The sequence below is a fragment of the Hippocampus bargibanti genome, linkage group LG13 (genome assembly GCF_051943395.1).
Source record: "Hippocampus bargibanti isolate YZ-2025 linkage group LG13, ASM5194339v1, whole genome shotgun sequence".
Taxonomy (NCBI): Eukaryota; Metazoa; Chordata; class Actinopteri; order Syngnathiformes; family Syngnathidae; genus Hippocampus; species Hippocampus bargibanti.
The window spans coordinates 21,716,682-21,732,674 of record NC_142746.1 but is presented as its reverse complement, the minus strand read 5'-3'; the positions used below and the strand labels follow the sequence as shown (position 1 = coordinate 21,732,674).

Here is a 15,993-nt window from a genome sequence, read left to right as displayed (position 1 = left end):
AAGAAGTGCTTTGCAAAATATAGGATAGATGGATAGATATAGATCAATATATAGATAGAAATAAAGACAGATATAGATAGATATACACGCGCACACACACATATATACAGATAGTCAGATAGATATCTATATATAGATATCTAGATATATATATCGATATCTATATCTAGATATCTATATCTATCTATATATTTATATCTACATATTTATATATATATATCATCTATCTATATCTATACATATCGATGTCTATATCTTTATATCTACATATTTACATGTTTACACATATCATCTATCTATATCTATAAATCTATCTATATTTACATCTATATCTATACAAATTATTTTTTATGATGTTTCCCGTAAATATTACAAAAAATACATGTTGACATCCTGCTAATATAATGATGATATGAGTTCTTTGCCCCCCCCCCACCCGTTATAATATTTCATTTTTTTCTCGAATTTTGATTTTAGGGTGATTAAAATCACGGCTGTATGATTAATTCCAAACAAGTAAAGAACAATATGTGTTGACTGCAAATGATTGAATCGAAAACAAACGAAAATGCATGCATCGCCATTTTGCGTGCATTTCATGGAGTCGATCGTGGTTTTTTTTGCTTGTTTTTCGGTCATAATTAGAATCCACTAAACAAAATCCACTTTTATAACATGTCATATTTATACACATTTATGACAAAATGCTAGTTCGAAAAAAAAAGAATTCATGAAGTGCTGGGCTTAACCCCCCCGTCCCGTCCCGTTCCCCTCATGTTAGCCGCCGCAGAGAAGCTGACGACCAGGGGGGACTCGTCCCCGACGTCCGGCACCGAGCGAGACTCCCCGGAGCTCCTTCTCAAATCCGAACCGGAGACCAAAGACGACGACGAGGACGACGACGACGAGCGAGGGACCAGCAAAAGCGGCGACGAGATCATTTTAGAAGAAAGCGACTCGGACGAAGCTAAAAAAGACGAATTGGACAACTGGAAGAAACGCGACGACGACGGCGGCGGCGGCGGCGACGCAGGTGACAAGAAACCGTGCCGTAAGAAGAAGACCCGTACGGTGTTCTCACGTAGTCAAGTCTTCCAGCTCGAATCCACGTTCGACATGAAACGTTACCTAAGTAGCTCGGAACGAGCCGGCCTGGCGGCTTCGCTTCACTTAACCGAAACCCAAGTGAAAATCTGGTTCCAGAACCGCCGCAACAAGTGGAAGAGGCAGCTAGCCGCCGAGCTGGAAGCGGCTAACTTGAGCCACGCCGCCGCCCAGAGGATCGTTCGAGTGCCCATTCTCTACCACGAGAACTCGGCGGCGGACGGCCCAACCGGCGCCACCCCGGCTAGCGTGCCTGCTAGTCAGCCGCTGCTTACCTTCCCGCATCCGGGTGTTTACTACTCGCATCCAATCGTCACCTCCGTACCGCTGCTCAGACCCGTTTGAGTGACAGAACGAGAAAAAAAAAACAAAAACAGACTTCCTATTTTTGTACTCGACGAAGAAACGAGCACGAAAACTACCGAAGAGGCCCGAAGGGACCCGAACCGGTCTAATACGTGATCTGACAATTCAACCACATTATTATTATTATTATTATTATTATTATTATTATTATTATTATTATTACTATTATTATTACGGATTACTATTTGTATTACTATTACTATTATTATTATTAGTAGTAGTAGTCGTAGTATTTATTATTATTATTATTATTATTATTATTATTATTATTATTATTATTATTACGGATTACTACTTGTATTACTATTACTATTACTATTATTATTGGTAGTAGTAGTAGTCGTAGTAGTAGTAGTCGTATTATTATTATTATTATTATTATTATTATTATTATTATTATTATTATTATTATTATTATTACGGATTACTATTTGTATTACTATTACTATTACTATTATTATTGGTAGTAGTAGTCGTCGTAGTAGTAGTAGTCGTAGTATTTTTTATTATTATTATTATTATTATTATTATTATTATTATCATCATCATCTCAGGAGTATCTGCGAACACTGCCTAAAGAGTGTCTATCTTTCTATTTCTTTATTATTATTATTTTTTTTTTTTTTTTGGGGGGGGGGTATTTTTTGTTTACAGTCCCATGACTCGGTTGTTCATTTTTTTAAAATACATTTTTTTTCACACTTATGTGCAATTCATCATCCCCAAACAATAATAATTCGTACATTTGATATTTTATTTGTTGTGATAAAGAGCTGGTGACGGTTGACAATCAAGACATTCCCAATTGTACATGGCTGTGTTGTTTGTGTCCTTAGATTGAGTTTTTAATGGTCATTTTTTTATTGTATAGTTATGGAAATGTAAATATTTAAATTGATTCGGAGACAGATTTTTTTTCTGTGTACAGAAACACACACTTTGTTTCTTTTGATATTGTATTGATGAATCACGTGGTGAAATAAATGGAGACTATTCCCTATTTCCCCCTTTTTGTTCTTTTTTTGCAGTGACGCCAGGGAGGTTTGATATTAGCAAATTTTGTGGAATATAAAACGCACCTTCAAAAAATGACATTTTTTATTAAAAACACTTTCCATGCATAGGGTGCACCGCATTATAAGGGGCACCTTCAACGAATGACATTTTAAAAATGTTTTCCATACATAAGATGCACTTCATTTTATTTTGAAAAAAATAGTTGGTTTTAGGTGCACCTAATAGTGTAGAAAATACGGTAATTTCATTCAGTTTTTTTTGGGGGGTGGGGGTAAGGAGTGACAGGTGGATTAAAAAAATACACTTTGCATAAAAATGGCCCCTTCAATTAGATGCGTAATTACCACCATCTTGTTAAAATTATCGTCTGCAATGGAGCCACACGAGTGGGCATTACCATGACCATTACACGCGTGTAACTGTGTGTGTGTGTGTGTGTGTGTGTGTGTGTGTGTGTTCAGAATTTGTATTTTAATTAACCAGAAATTAAAATAAATATGAAGATGTGCCAGATTTTGTTTAAAAAAAAGAAGTTCAAGCCACGCACATTTGGGCAGCTTTTGTTTTGAAAAGCAGGTATGTTGAAAAGCATATAAACGGAGAACATTTCCAAAGATAAATTATTAAAATGCTACTTTGTCACACACACGATCCGTCAAGTGTCACCGGAAACGATGTGTGTGTGTGTGTGTGTGTGTGTGTGTGTGTGTGTGTGTGTGTGTGTGTGTGTGTGTGTGTGTGTGTGTGTGTTGGGTAATTTCGGTCAATTGAGGACAAAAATAATGATAATAATTTAATTAATTTACAAGGGACGTAGCTACACATTTGATAGCATTTTTTTGTTTTTAATGCAAGCTACATCGTTATAATAATAATAATAATAATAATAATAATAATAATAATAATAACCATCATCATCATATTCATCACATTCATAATACTAATAATACTAATACTATTACTAATACTAATACAAATAATACATTTCATTTATAAGCGCATTTCAAAACTCTAAAGTACACTTTACAGTCACAGGATATTTTTTTTCTGTGGGTGAGCAGCGGCAGCCACACACGGAAGTAACAAAAAAATAATAATATGACAACACAAAGACACAACGAGTCATTCATTCTTCAGCATTTTCTGTACTTTCTTTGTGACATGAAGCAGTTCTAGATGACAGAGGAGATGATCAAAGCGTCCTTTTCAGCAGTGGATCAGGGACGAAATGATGTAATATTATTTTTACTACTGTATTTAACGGTGTATGCCAATTTTCTTTTTTTTTAAATAGGGGTGTTTACAAGCACTTTAGTCATATTGTTACCATTATGAGTATTCGCTTACATACTTACAGAGTACTTTTTTTGGACAGTAAATCCATAAAACGTGTGTATCATCATTTTTTTTTTTTTTTTGGTAGCATTGCATATATTTGATTTCATTTCTATCAGGTGAATATTTGTTTTTATACGTGATTTCATTTTGTAATTAGAATATCAAGAATACACAGTAAAAATGATGGCTTTTCATGACGTTTATTCACCGGGTATTTTTATTTAATTCAAGGTTTTAAATTCCGATTTTAATCGGCGTACAGACACAAAAAAAATGATGTACGGCCCCTTTAAATCGACACATTAAACTCAAATCAAGTCCAACCTGTACTCCATTGTCACTTTTTACGCGAGAGTTTGTACTCGCTAATATTGCTCGGAACGACTCGCGCTTTGATGACGTCATCGCCAGACAATATGCTAACTCTTATCCGATCGTTGTCATCATCATCATCATCATCATCATCATCGTTATCGATGCCACTCCATTAACGAAAATGAATCGATTAAACGTTATTCCTTTCCTCGGGGACGCGCACGCGCACTCTGGCGTTCAGCGTGTATCGAGCGTTCACGTCTGCACGCATGCACACCGCGTGATGACCTTGATGTGGACATATAAATTGGAAATAAAATTACCACTCGATAATTTCCATTGACACGCCCCCCCCCCCATCCCCTAAAAAAAATATCCCATTATATTGCATGATTAGGCCTTTGGGGAGGGGGGGGGGGGTGATTTTAAGCAGCGTTGGTGATTTTTAGGTCAGATGAGTGTGCATAAATACATTTATAATAATAATAATCATAATAAATAAATAAAATAATAATAATACATTTTATTTTAAGTGCCTTTCAAAGCTCTCTTTTTTATACTTTTGTATATATTTCTAATATATATATATATGCTATCTAGCTAGCTATATTTGCTATCTAGATAGTTAGTTATCTATTAGCTAGCTAATCTCACTACCTTGCTACATATCTATTTGATATCTATTTCCTAACTAGCTATCTAGCCAGCTAGCTATCTATTTGCTATCTATATGCTATCTAGCTAGCTATCTATTAGTTATTTATTAGCCAGCCAGTTAACTTTCTATCTATTTAAGTTATTCGGGGTTGAGTGAATTCTGGCGCGTGTGGCTGCCACTGCTCACCCACAGAAAAACTTTATCCCGTGACTGTAAAGTGACCTTGAGAGTTTTGAAAGGCGCTTAGAAATGAAATGTTATTATTATTATCGTTATATGAGCTTGAAATGAGGGCAGATGTACAAAATACAATACATACATATTGATTTATATAGCGCTTTAACAACAGCTAAAGCTGTAACAAAGCGCTAACATGGACCCAAAAAAAGTGCTGCCCCCTCGTGGAAGGGAAAAAATATTGCCAGAGGTCTGATCAGCGCTTTATCAGCACCCAACAAAACCCAAACAAATTCGGGAATGGCGCTCTAAGTCATATAATCTCTTCTTTCATCAGCAAAAAAAAGAGTTAATTCCTAAATTATATGGTTCTGGAGTTATATGAGCTTGAAATGAGGGCGTCTGTACAAAATACAATACATACATATTGATTTATATAGCTCTTTAACAACAGCTAAAGCTGGAACAAAGCGCTAACATGGACCCAAAAAAAGTGCTGCCCCCTCGTGGAAGGGAAAAAACATTGCCAGAGGTCTGATCAGCGCTTTATCGGCACAAAAAAAAAACCCAGAATAAATTCGGGAACGGCGCTCTAACGTCATATTTTCAATTGCCGAATGAAAACGGATGAATGGCAGTGAATGAGTTAATATTTTTGCCTCTCAAAAGGCAATTTGTGTCGTGAAATCGTTAATGACGTGATGGAAAGCGAACATCCGATTTTCATCAAGGTTCCACGAAGTGAAACATAGGTGGCGAATCCGCCTGTGATTGCAACAGTTTAAATTTTAATTGTGTTTTTAATTTGACATCTAGTTGCCGAGAAGAACGCCGCCGCCGCCTCGCCCGCAGGGAGGTTGGTCGTGAAGAAAGGGGCGGGCGTCCATTTTGCCGGTGGATTTTCTTAATTTCTCCCCTGAGGAATTGATGAGTCTATCAGGGGCTAGTAGATTGGAAAGCCATTAAAAGTCAACGCTTAGCTTGTTAATTGCAACTTGATGGATAGGAAGGAGCCCTCTGATCCAATCTTCCCTGACTTTGTGTTTTCCAATAAATTACCTCCGTTCATTTCCACACTCACATTACATAAATGCCGTACCTCCGGGGGGGGGGGGTGCGGCATTTACAACTCTCTCACACACACCAGCGAGAAGGTATGAGGTTCCCCCCTTTTCTTTCTTGAATGAAAATCGAAACATCATCAACGTTTATACTTTGAAAATTTATCGATATCATTTTCTCGGGTAATTTCCTTTATTCGAGATGCCTGACACGTCATGGATCATAATCCACGCCGCGTTGTTTAATAATTAGTGAGGCGTGATTTTCACACTAAATCGCAACCCCCCCCCCCCCCTTCCCATACACACAAAAGCGTCCTCCAAATAAGGATATTCTTGTTCGCTTGTTGCGGTTGGTAAAATGCTAGCCAGACGCTAGCCGTCATGGTGATGGAGAGCTAGCGGTATGAGCGACGATACGTGACACAACGATCTCAAAAATGAACTCCTCAAAGGTCAGGGCTGTTGGATGCATAAGCGCTGATGCGTATTTGGAACGGTCGCCGCTTGGAATTGAAGCGGATTTACACGAGGCAGTAGATATGAGACACTCTCTCTTGGTCAATGGATGCTACAGCTTCAGTGTTTTGCTTTTTACATTTAGCTTGTAGCAGACGTGCGCATTCCGCCATGACGTCCCTGATCCACTGGTGAAAAGGACGCTACCCGTCATGGTGATGGAGAGCTAACAGCACGAGTGCTAATACGCGCCACAACAATCGCAAAAATTAACTCATCTAAGGTCGGTGCTGTTGGATGCATGACTTGAGGAGCGTCAGCGCTGAGCGCCGATGCATATTTTGAATGGTCGCGGATTGGAATTGAGGCGGATTTACATGAGAGAGTAGATATGAGACAATCTCTTTTGGTCAATGGATGCTACAGCTTCGTGTTTTGATGTTAACATTTAGATTCTAGCAGACGTGTACATTCCACCATGATGTCCCTGATCCACTGGTGAAAAGGATGCTTTGATCCTTTCCTCTTTCATCTAGAACGGCTTCATACAACAAAGAGGGTGCAGAAAAGTGCTTAGATTGAATGACTGTGTATTTTGTGCTGTGTCACATAATAATAATATTATTAATAATAATAATAATAATAATAATAATAATAATATTAATAATAATAATAATACATTTTTTTTCTAAGCGCCTTCCGAAACTCTCAAGGTCACTTTACAGTCACAGGATCAGTTTTTCTGCGGGTGAGCAGCGGCAGCCACATGCGCCAGCGTTCACTCAACCCGTAATAACTCAAAGAGATTGAAAGTTAGCTAGCTAGCTAATAGATAACTAGCTAGCTAGTTAGATAGCAAAGAGATAGCAAATGGATAGCTCGCTAAGTAGCCAGCTAGCTAGTTAGATAGTGAATAGATAGCAAACAGATAGCTAGCTAGGTAGCCAGCTAGCTAGTTGATTAGAGAATAGATAATAATAATAATCATCATCATAATAATAATTTGCTATCATATGATGTCAAATCCTTATCCGGATGATCAGCGGAGTTCTTGAAGCAGTAAAATCACCTGCCAGTCACCCCCAGAATCCCCCTTTAGCCACCGACACCATGATTAAAGGCCGCCATTTGTAATGTGTCCAGAGCTCCCTTAGACTAAAGTCAAACAGGCATCATGTGGCCCACTCCAGCCCTGCAGCTGTCTCACCGCCACTACTATGGTGGTGGTGGGGGGGTGGCCCACCCTCCCAGGCACCCCCACAGCTCCCCTCTTTTCCCACCGCCACCAATCAATGAATCGATTAGCCAGTGTCCTGCACTACAAGGAAGATTAGCTTGTTAATGAGCAAATGAATTCTTAAATGCTGATAATGAGTCAGATGATAAGAAGCAATCGGGTGGGAAAAAAAAGACATAAAAAATATCGAAAATATCCTGTGAATATTTTGTAGGGACTGAGTCATGACTCTTAAAAGTAAACGGCAAAAAAAAAAGTTTCTAATTGGCTGTCCAGTGGTTTTACAGGTTGAGTTTGTTTCATAAAGACGCTTTTCCTCATTGGAATGAATGGGGATGAGGTTAATCTGTTCCGGACTGCTTGAAAAAAGCTCTCTGTGACTGTTTTTTTTTTCAATAAAAACCACAATCACATTTATTCTGATGTGTTATTTTAAGGTGTTTAATAAAACTACTTTTTTATGTCTAAATATGGAAACCATAAATGTTTTTTTCGCGTTTTGAAGTATACATTGTGCGAGCTAACTTGAGCTAACACACTCTCTCCCTCTTTCTCTCTCGCTCTCACTCTCTCTTTTTCTCTCACTCTCTTTCTCTCTTCTCTCTCTCTGTCATTCTTCCTCTCTCTTTTTCTCACTCTCTCTCTATTTCTCTCCCTCTCTTTTTTCCTCTCTCTCTCTCTCTCTCTCTCTTTTTTTTTCTTTCTTTCTCTCTCTCTCTCTCTCTTTTTTTCTTTCTTTCTCTCTCTCTCTCTCTCTCTCTCTCTCTCTCTCTCTCTCTCTCTCTCTCTCTCTCTCTCTCTCTCTCTCTCTCTTCTCTCTCTCACTCTCGGATTGACACAGAAGGAGTTTACCTTTATGCAAATAAGCTCGACGCCAGTTTCGGCGCCTCCTGAGGAGGAGAAGAAGGAGGAAGAGGAGGAGGAAGAGGAGGAAGAGGAGGAGAACCGGCCAAAACGCTCACGTTCCTCGACGCAGCACGGACAAAAAAACCACCTCAAACTGCACTTCAAAGTAAAAGCCCCCCCCCCCACCCCCCTTTCTTCGCGCGCTATTAAGGGAACAAAAGACGTCGTGTGTGTGTGTGTGTTTTGTTTTATTCACCCCCCCCCCCCCACCCAACTTTTTTTTGTTGTTGTCACTATAACGGAATAAGGCGCCACCGGAGAACTCCCCGCCGATAAGGTGTTATGAGGCGACCATGAGTAGCGCCGAAGACAGCGGGAGCAAAGGCTCGACGGGGCCTATTTCCAGCTTCACCATCCGATCCATTTTGGGCACTCCGCCGACCTCCGAAGACCCCCCGACTAACACCGCGAACGCCCCCCGGCATCCGCGCCCTCACCCGTCGCCGCCGCGTTCCGGGAGCAAAGAACTGGCCAAGGGACTAGCGGCGACGCGGAGGAGGACGCTGTCCGTGTCCTCCGAGGAGGAGTGCAGCGGCGGCGAAGACGCGGCGGATTGCTTCTGTTCCGAGACGACGCGCGGACGCGTTTGCGGAGCGAATCGGCAGCAAAACGCCTTCTCGCGTTTAGGTGAATACTTTGGTTTTGTCACGAGTGTATTTATAGATTATATTCATAAATATAAATGCGTGATGAGTGTATTGGAAGGCGTTTCGGATATTGTCGCCTGGATTCGACACAACGACCGCGACTTATGTTTCTATATATATTTCTCAATGCTAAATGTCGTTGACACGAATTCTGATATATTTTTGAATGCTCGTCGATATTTTTGATCATCTCATTCGCGTTGACAATTTTATCGGGGACACCTGCATAAGCCAAACAGACGCAATGCAGGAGCTGGATCTAAATAAACCTGCATTAAGAAACATAAAAAAAATGATTACTTTGAATAATATTCATGGACGTGTATTTTATTACGATCGATAAATGATTGTAGTATTTCCGGTCAGTTTGTTTAGCCGCAAGCTTAGTGTCACTTTATCAAGCCAACATTGATCGATCCGATAAGCACCAACAAGAGTAGGAAGAAATAAAAAAATATGCATTTATATACATAATGATGCTGACTTTTCATGCTATTAATTATTAAAAACGATAATCATACATTTCATTTATAAGGGCCTTTCAAAACTCTCAAGGGCGATGCTGATATTTAGGTCACCTTATTTAGCTGGATTGTGACATAAGTGAAAAAAAAAATAATAAATATATATATATATATATATATATATATATATACACAATATATATAATATAATATAATATATAATATAATATATAATAATATAATATGCATATATATATAAAATAGATATATTACATATTACACATACTATATATATATATATATATATATATATATATATATATATATATATATATATACATATATATACATATATATATACTGTGTATACATATATATATATATACACTGTGTATACATATATATATACACTGTGTACAGTATATATATATATATATATATATATATATATATATATATATATATATTACTGTCCAACTGAGTACCCTCTTTACAAAGATGACAATTAAATGTAACATATTAATTGTTATAGTTAAAAAAAAAAAGTAAAGCACCCCCCCCTAACGCCCCTCTATGAAACGATTAAAACCACCCAAGTATTAGACACACCCCAGGATCGACTGTTTCTCTTATATATGTATTTTTGTTTTGTATTGGCAGAAACTGTAATTATTACTATGAGGCCAATTGAATTATTCGTTTTTGCTGACTTGAAAATGTGGCAATTATTATTACACACAGACACATGTATATAAAAAGACATCCAAGTAAAATATGTCAGGCTTTTTTTTTTTTTTTGTAATTGAATATTATGGGGTGCCACTCGTGCAGCCCTCGTTTTCATCCTCGTCGGCCTCGTTTGAGCAGCGGTGAAAAGAATGACTCGCTTGCACTTGCTCGCTCTTATTTCCAATGTAATCCAGGCGGCTAATTGATGGGGACGTGTTGGCTGCGTGCGTCCTCAATTGGGCGTTAAATGGCGCACGCGTGCGTGTGTGTGTGTGTGTGTGCGTGTGTGTGTGAGAGGGCAGATTAATACAGACTGGTTGAGTTTTGTTGATTAAAAAAAGGGAGTGGGGTAGAATTCAATGTGAAAATACGTTCATGCGTCATTGTATTTGTTGTATTCTATTGGTGATTGTATTTTATTTATCATAGTACCTGTAAAATGTCCTTGAGAGCTTTGAAAGGCGCTGAAAATAAAATGTATTATTATTATTTAAGTAAAAAAAAAAGGCCAAAGATGACACAATTGCATGACAAGCCGGCTTGAGAAATGTTACTTTAACGCCCCCCAAAAATATCTATCTATCTATCTATCTATCTATCTATCTATCTATCTATCTATCTATCTATCTATCTATCTATCTATCTATCTATCTATCTATCTATCTATCTATCTATCTATCTATCTATCTATCTATCTATCTATCTATCTATCTATCTATCCATCCATCCATCCAGCTATGTATCTAGCGAGCTAGCTAGCGGGATAGCAAAATACAATACATATTGATATAATGATCATACATTTAATTTCTAAGCGCCTTTCAAAACTCTCGAGGTCACTTTACAGTCACAGGATAAGGTTTCTTTTGTGGGTGAGCAGCGGCAGCCACACGCGCTAGCGTTCACTCTACCCGGAAGTAACACAGCAGCAAATTCATGAAAGGCAGAGGAAAGGAAAGAAAGAAGTAGAAAAACATTTAATTAGCCCCACAAGAATCCATCCAGCCTGTTTCGAAACCCTTTTTCCGTCTCTGCTTGTGGCCAAAGCTTTTCTGTGAATATAGCGCTTGAACAACGACTGAAACTGTAACAAAGCGCTAACGTGGACAAAAGGCGAAAAAACATTGCTCGAGGTCTGACCAGTGCTTTACGAATGAGTTAAAATCAGCTAACGTACGTTTGGTGACCCCCCATAGGTCCCGCCAAGGGTCTCCTGTCGGCTAACGAGGGTCTATCGAGGCGGCCGCCGCTGCTGCGCGACTACAACAAGGAGGAGGATCAAGATGGAGCCCTGACGTCCCCCTTGTCCGAAGAACGGCAATCAGACGGGGGCGATAAACACCCGCAGGGTTGCTCGGCCAAGAAGAAGACCCGTACGGTGTTCTCCCGCAGTCAAGTCTACCAACTGGAGTCCACGTTCGACATGAAGCGCTACCTGAGTAGCTCCGAACGCGCCTGCCTGGCGTCCAGCCTGCAGTTGACCGAAACGCAAGTCAAGACGTGGTTTCAGAACCGCAGGAACAAATGGAAGCGGCAACTCTCGGCCGAGTTGGAGGCCGCTAACATGGCGCACGCTTCGGCGCAGACGCTGGTGGGCATGCCGCTGGTTTTCCGGGAGAACTCCTTACTGCGCGTTCCCGTACCGCGTTCCATCGCCTTCCCCACGCCGCTTTACTACCCGGGTAGCAATCTGCCCGCCCTGCCTTTGTACAACTTGTACAATAAGGTTGACTTCTGATACGGACGCACACCTTCCGATAGTCCTGCTGGGGTGTCCAAACTTTACCCTCAAAGGCCCACGTTGATATGAATTTATTAAACATGCTCATGCTAACCTGTCAAGATTAGATATTGTTTATATACAGGGATATCTTGGCTTACGAACTTCATTGGTTCCCAGACAGAGTGTGTAAGGTGAAAAGTGTGTATCCCAAAAATTAATTTCCCATAGGAAACCATTAAAATGAGAATAATCCGTTCCCAGGTCCCCATAAAACATAATCTTCTACTTTCTAAGACTTAAAACTACACAAAATATACATTATTTTATGTATAATAAATGTGCTATAGTATTATAATTAAAGAAATAAAATGTACTATGTTATAACGTGGTTCTATTGACCTTTGTGATGGTCGTTGATGGCTTGATGGAATGGAGTGGCCGCTTTCATCAGCAGTAAACACTTGATGAGGAACGTAAACTTCTTCTTTCACCATCTTGAGGAATGATCCCTTGTAGGTGCTTTCTCTGCCATCATTTTACCTAGTTCCTCATCAATTGTAGTCTGTTTAGCTGGGTTGATAGCTTTTTGCATCAAGTGTACAGATGGCTTGTGCAGGTTGTTTGTGAAGCCTTATGGAGGGGATATTTTAACCTTGCAGTCTACACTCTGCCTTTGAACTATCAAAGTTGAAACTCCCTCACTGTCGTCTGCCTGTCTCTTTAATGTTTAAACCACCTCCCCTCACGGCTGCGTTCTTGACCGATCACGTGGCTTTAACCGAAGACTGAGGGCGCGGAATAGAGGACAAAAACAAGTCGGCTGCCATTTTCTTGTTAGAAGAACGGGCTCGTTCGCGAACGACACATCACTCATTGAGGCAGCGCCGTGTACGAAAAAAGTTCGTATGCCAAGGTAAAATGTTCATAAATTTAACGCTCGTAAAAGCGAAAAGTTTGTAAGTCAAGGAGTTCGTAAACCGAGGTATCACTGTACTTGTATTATTCGATGAAAAGGTTTCCTCAGACGTCATCTGTACTTCTTTGAAGGTGTCGGACGTTTCGCTCCTCATCCGAAAAGCTTCGTCAGCGAACGAAAGTTGTGCTAGTCACTCTATATCAGCGATATATACAGGGCCTGAACCTCCTCCTTGTTGTATCCCTGATATTTATAGGGCTAGAGCTACCAGCACATATTTAGTTCGCTGACGAAGCTTTTCGGATGAGGAGCGATATATCCGACACCTTCAAAGAAGTACAGATGATAGCTAAGTAAACCTTTTCATCGATGGACAACACCTGTACGCTTGAGAGCTCACACAGACTTGTATTATTGCTTTTTTTTTAAAATACCACAGCTTTCTGTTAAATGTGACCATTCTTTGGAGGGCCTTGAACGGATTAACGGCATTTCCATTCATTTTAATGGGGGAATATGATTTGAAAGTCTGAAGGGATTTTTATTCATTGTTTTTTTTTACATTTTTTACTGTTTTAGTTGTATTTGAATGTATTTTTCTTCAAGTGTCTTTGCCTAGCTGGAAAAAAATTGCGATAAAACAGTTTATTAGTCAAATAAGCACAATTATAGTTGCCATTGAAAATCATAAGTTGTATCCAATGTTACTTTAAATATATCCTGTGTCGTGTTTAAAAAACAAAATGGATGTAAACGCCCCAGGGCCGCAGTTTGGACACCCCCGCTATAGCCTGTATCTTGAGAATATGAGGAGGCATTGATTTGCAGTAAATGTCAAGACAAGGCAATTAAGCTTCCCTAATATGTATTAAATACACCATGTGTATTATTAATTCAACCCCTTTTCTACCGTTTCATTTAATTTGACCACCTATCCACCAGTCTAGGCTTCACATCAAACTAAAATATAATAATAATAATAATAATGATAATAATAATATCATTTTTGTCCCTATTATATGATTTAAACAAGCACACGCACACACAAAATACTTCCATTTAATGAACACACGTCCTTGTTTTTAATTGTCATTGAACTCACCGTGAATAACCTCATTCAATAAATTTTCTATTTCAGTCCAAATTGAGTGCATTTTGTTTTGTATTAAGTGTCAAATTACAGACGCTCCCCTACTTACGAACATTCGAATAATGGTACATACCAATTTTTTTTGCTCTCTCTCTAACATATAATCATAATAATAATACATTACATTTTAAGCGCCTTTCAAAACTCTCAAGGACACTTTACAGTCACAGAAAAACATAGTATATATGTAGTATTTGTTCCAGTTGTACATATCTCAATAGAGCTTATATTTTATTAAATGTTTAGAAATAAAATGTATTATTATTATTATTATTATTATTATTATTATTGTTCTTATTCTTATTCCTTATACAAGCCTTAACATACTTATATAAAACTTAAACATACTTATATGGGCCTGAAACATATATTCCATATAATATATAGCACCGAAGCAACTTACGAACAAATTCCCCTCACGTACGACCGTTTGGAACATATCTTGTTCATAAGTTGGGGAGCGTCTGTAATATTTTTGTACCTGCTGCAAGCTAACGGCTAAATTAGCCACGTCGCCCAAACGTTCCTGTGACTGCAAATGATTTACGGCCAATGGTTGACAAGATAGCAGGAGATGAATTTGCGACATATTGTGGGAGGTTGAAGGGAAGGAGGGGGGGAGAGTTTATGACATGAAGCAGCATAGGTTTGCTTGAACGAAGCTGTTTATCAGCTTGCAAAGTGGTCGTTATGTCATCAGGCGTGCGTGACGGGGTGGAATTTGCATGAGGCGACGTGACCCGTTTGATTTACAGCCACGGAGATGGGATGGCAGAATGCGGATACAGCCCACCCTCGCCCCCCTACCACCTCCCACCCGTACTATCCAAAAAGATGAATAGGCGTAAGGTGCCGCATTTTAATAACGGGTGCCATGAAAATGATTTGAAATGGTTGAAAGTGCAAAGAGACAGCCGGACGGGGCGCGTTTGAAGATTTGTCAAGATGACGCGTCGTCGCGTCTTTATACATTCAAGTGTGATGTCACGGGGGAGGGAGGCGGTGTAATTCACGATAGGGGTAATGGAGACTGTGGGAGGAAGATAGAAAGCCTGGGTGGCGTCCCTCTGGACAAAATATTCGAGACACCTGTGCATGATTTCCGTACAAAAAGGTGTCCACTCCAGTGCCAGGGTTTTTGTCATTGTCACTTGAATTCCACTTTACACCACAGGTGTCAAAGTCAAGGCCCGCGGGCCAAATCCGGCCCGCCACATCATTTTTTTCGGCCCGCGAAAGCAAATCAAACTTGTTAAATTCCATGACGATTGCTAAGATCTGAGCCAAAATTTCATATTTTTGGATGTCAACCACAATAAAAGTCATTATTCTTGACTTCATAGTTATTCATTAATTTTCTGTGTGCTCTATATGTAATATTTGAAGGGATTTAAACATTCTAATGGGTTCCCCAAATTCATAACGGCCCTCGAGAGGAAACCATATCTACAATGTGGCCCGCGGCAAAAAATGACTTTGACACCCCTGCCTTACACTCTCTTCTTTCATCAGAAAAATTCAGTTAATTCCTAAGTGATATGAGTATGAAGTTATATGAGCTAGAAATGGGGGCAGATGCTGAGAATACAATGCAAGAAAAACAAATCAGCCCATTTCCAACGGAGCTTATGCGCCATCTTGTGCATTTTCTGGGCGCTATATTGGAGTCCAGACGGCTCAAATTGATACGGAAGGACGTCTTTAATCGAGTGCAAATATTTATGCT

General features: G+C 39.3%; 2 protein-coding genes across 2 annotated transcripts in view; both read left to right on the top strand.

Annotated features, from left to right (window-relative positions):
• Positions 1–1,478, top strand: part of hmx3a (H6 family homeobox 3a) — a 2,291-nt gene extending 813 nt beyond the window's left edge. The window contains exon 2 of the mRNA XM_089012057.1: positions 782–1,478. Coding sequence (XP_088868183.1) covers positions 782–1,449 — 668 coding nt within the window. The 3' untranslated portion in view covers positions 1,450–1,478. The remainder of the gene's footprint in view (positions 1–781) is intronic.
• A 7,453-nt stretch (positions 1,479–8,931) lies between these two features.
• On the top strand, positions 8,932–12,516 carry hmx2 (H6 family homeobox 2). The gene is made up of 2 exons (XM_089012154.1): positions 8,932–9,265; positions 11,675–12,516. The coding sequence occupies exons 1-2, from the start codon at positions 8,932–8,934 to the stop codon at positions 12,214–12,216; spliced, it is 876 nt and encodes a 291-aa protein (XP_088868280.1). The 3' UTR covers positions 12,217–12,516.
• The last annotated feature ends 3,477 nt before the right edge of the window (positions 12,517–15,993 follow it).

Bases quoted from the DNA above. Each gene is read 5' to 3' on its own strand.
- hmx2 (XM_089012154.1), top strand. From the start codon at position 8,932: ATGAGTAGCGCCGAAGACAGCGGGAGCAAAGGCTCGACGGGGCCTATT. The intron at 9,266-11,674 runs GTGAATACTTTG...GACCCCCCATAG, and splicing joins AAACGCCTTCTCGCGTTTAG to GTCCCGCCAAGGGTCTCCTG.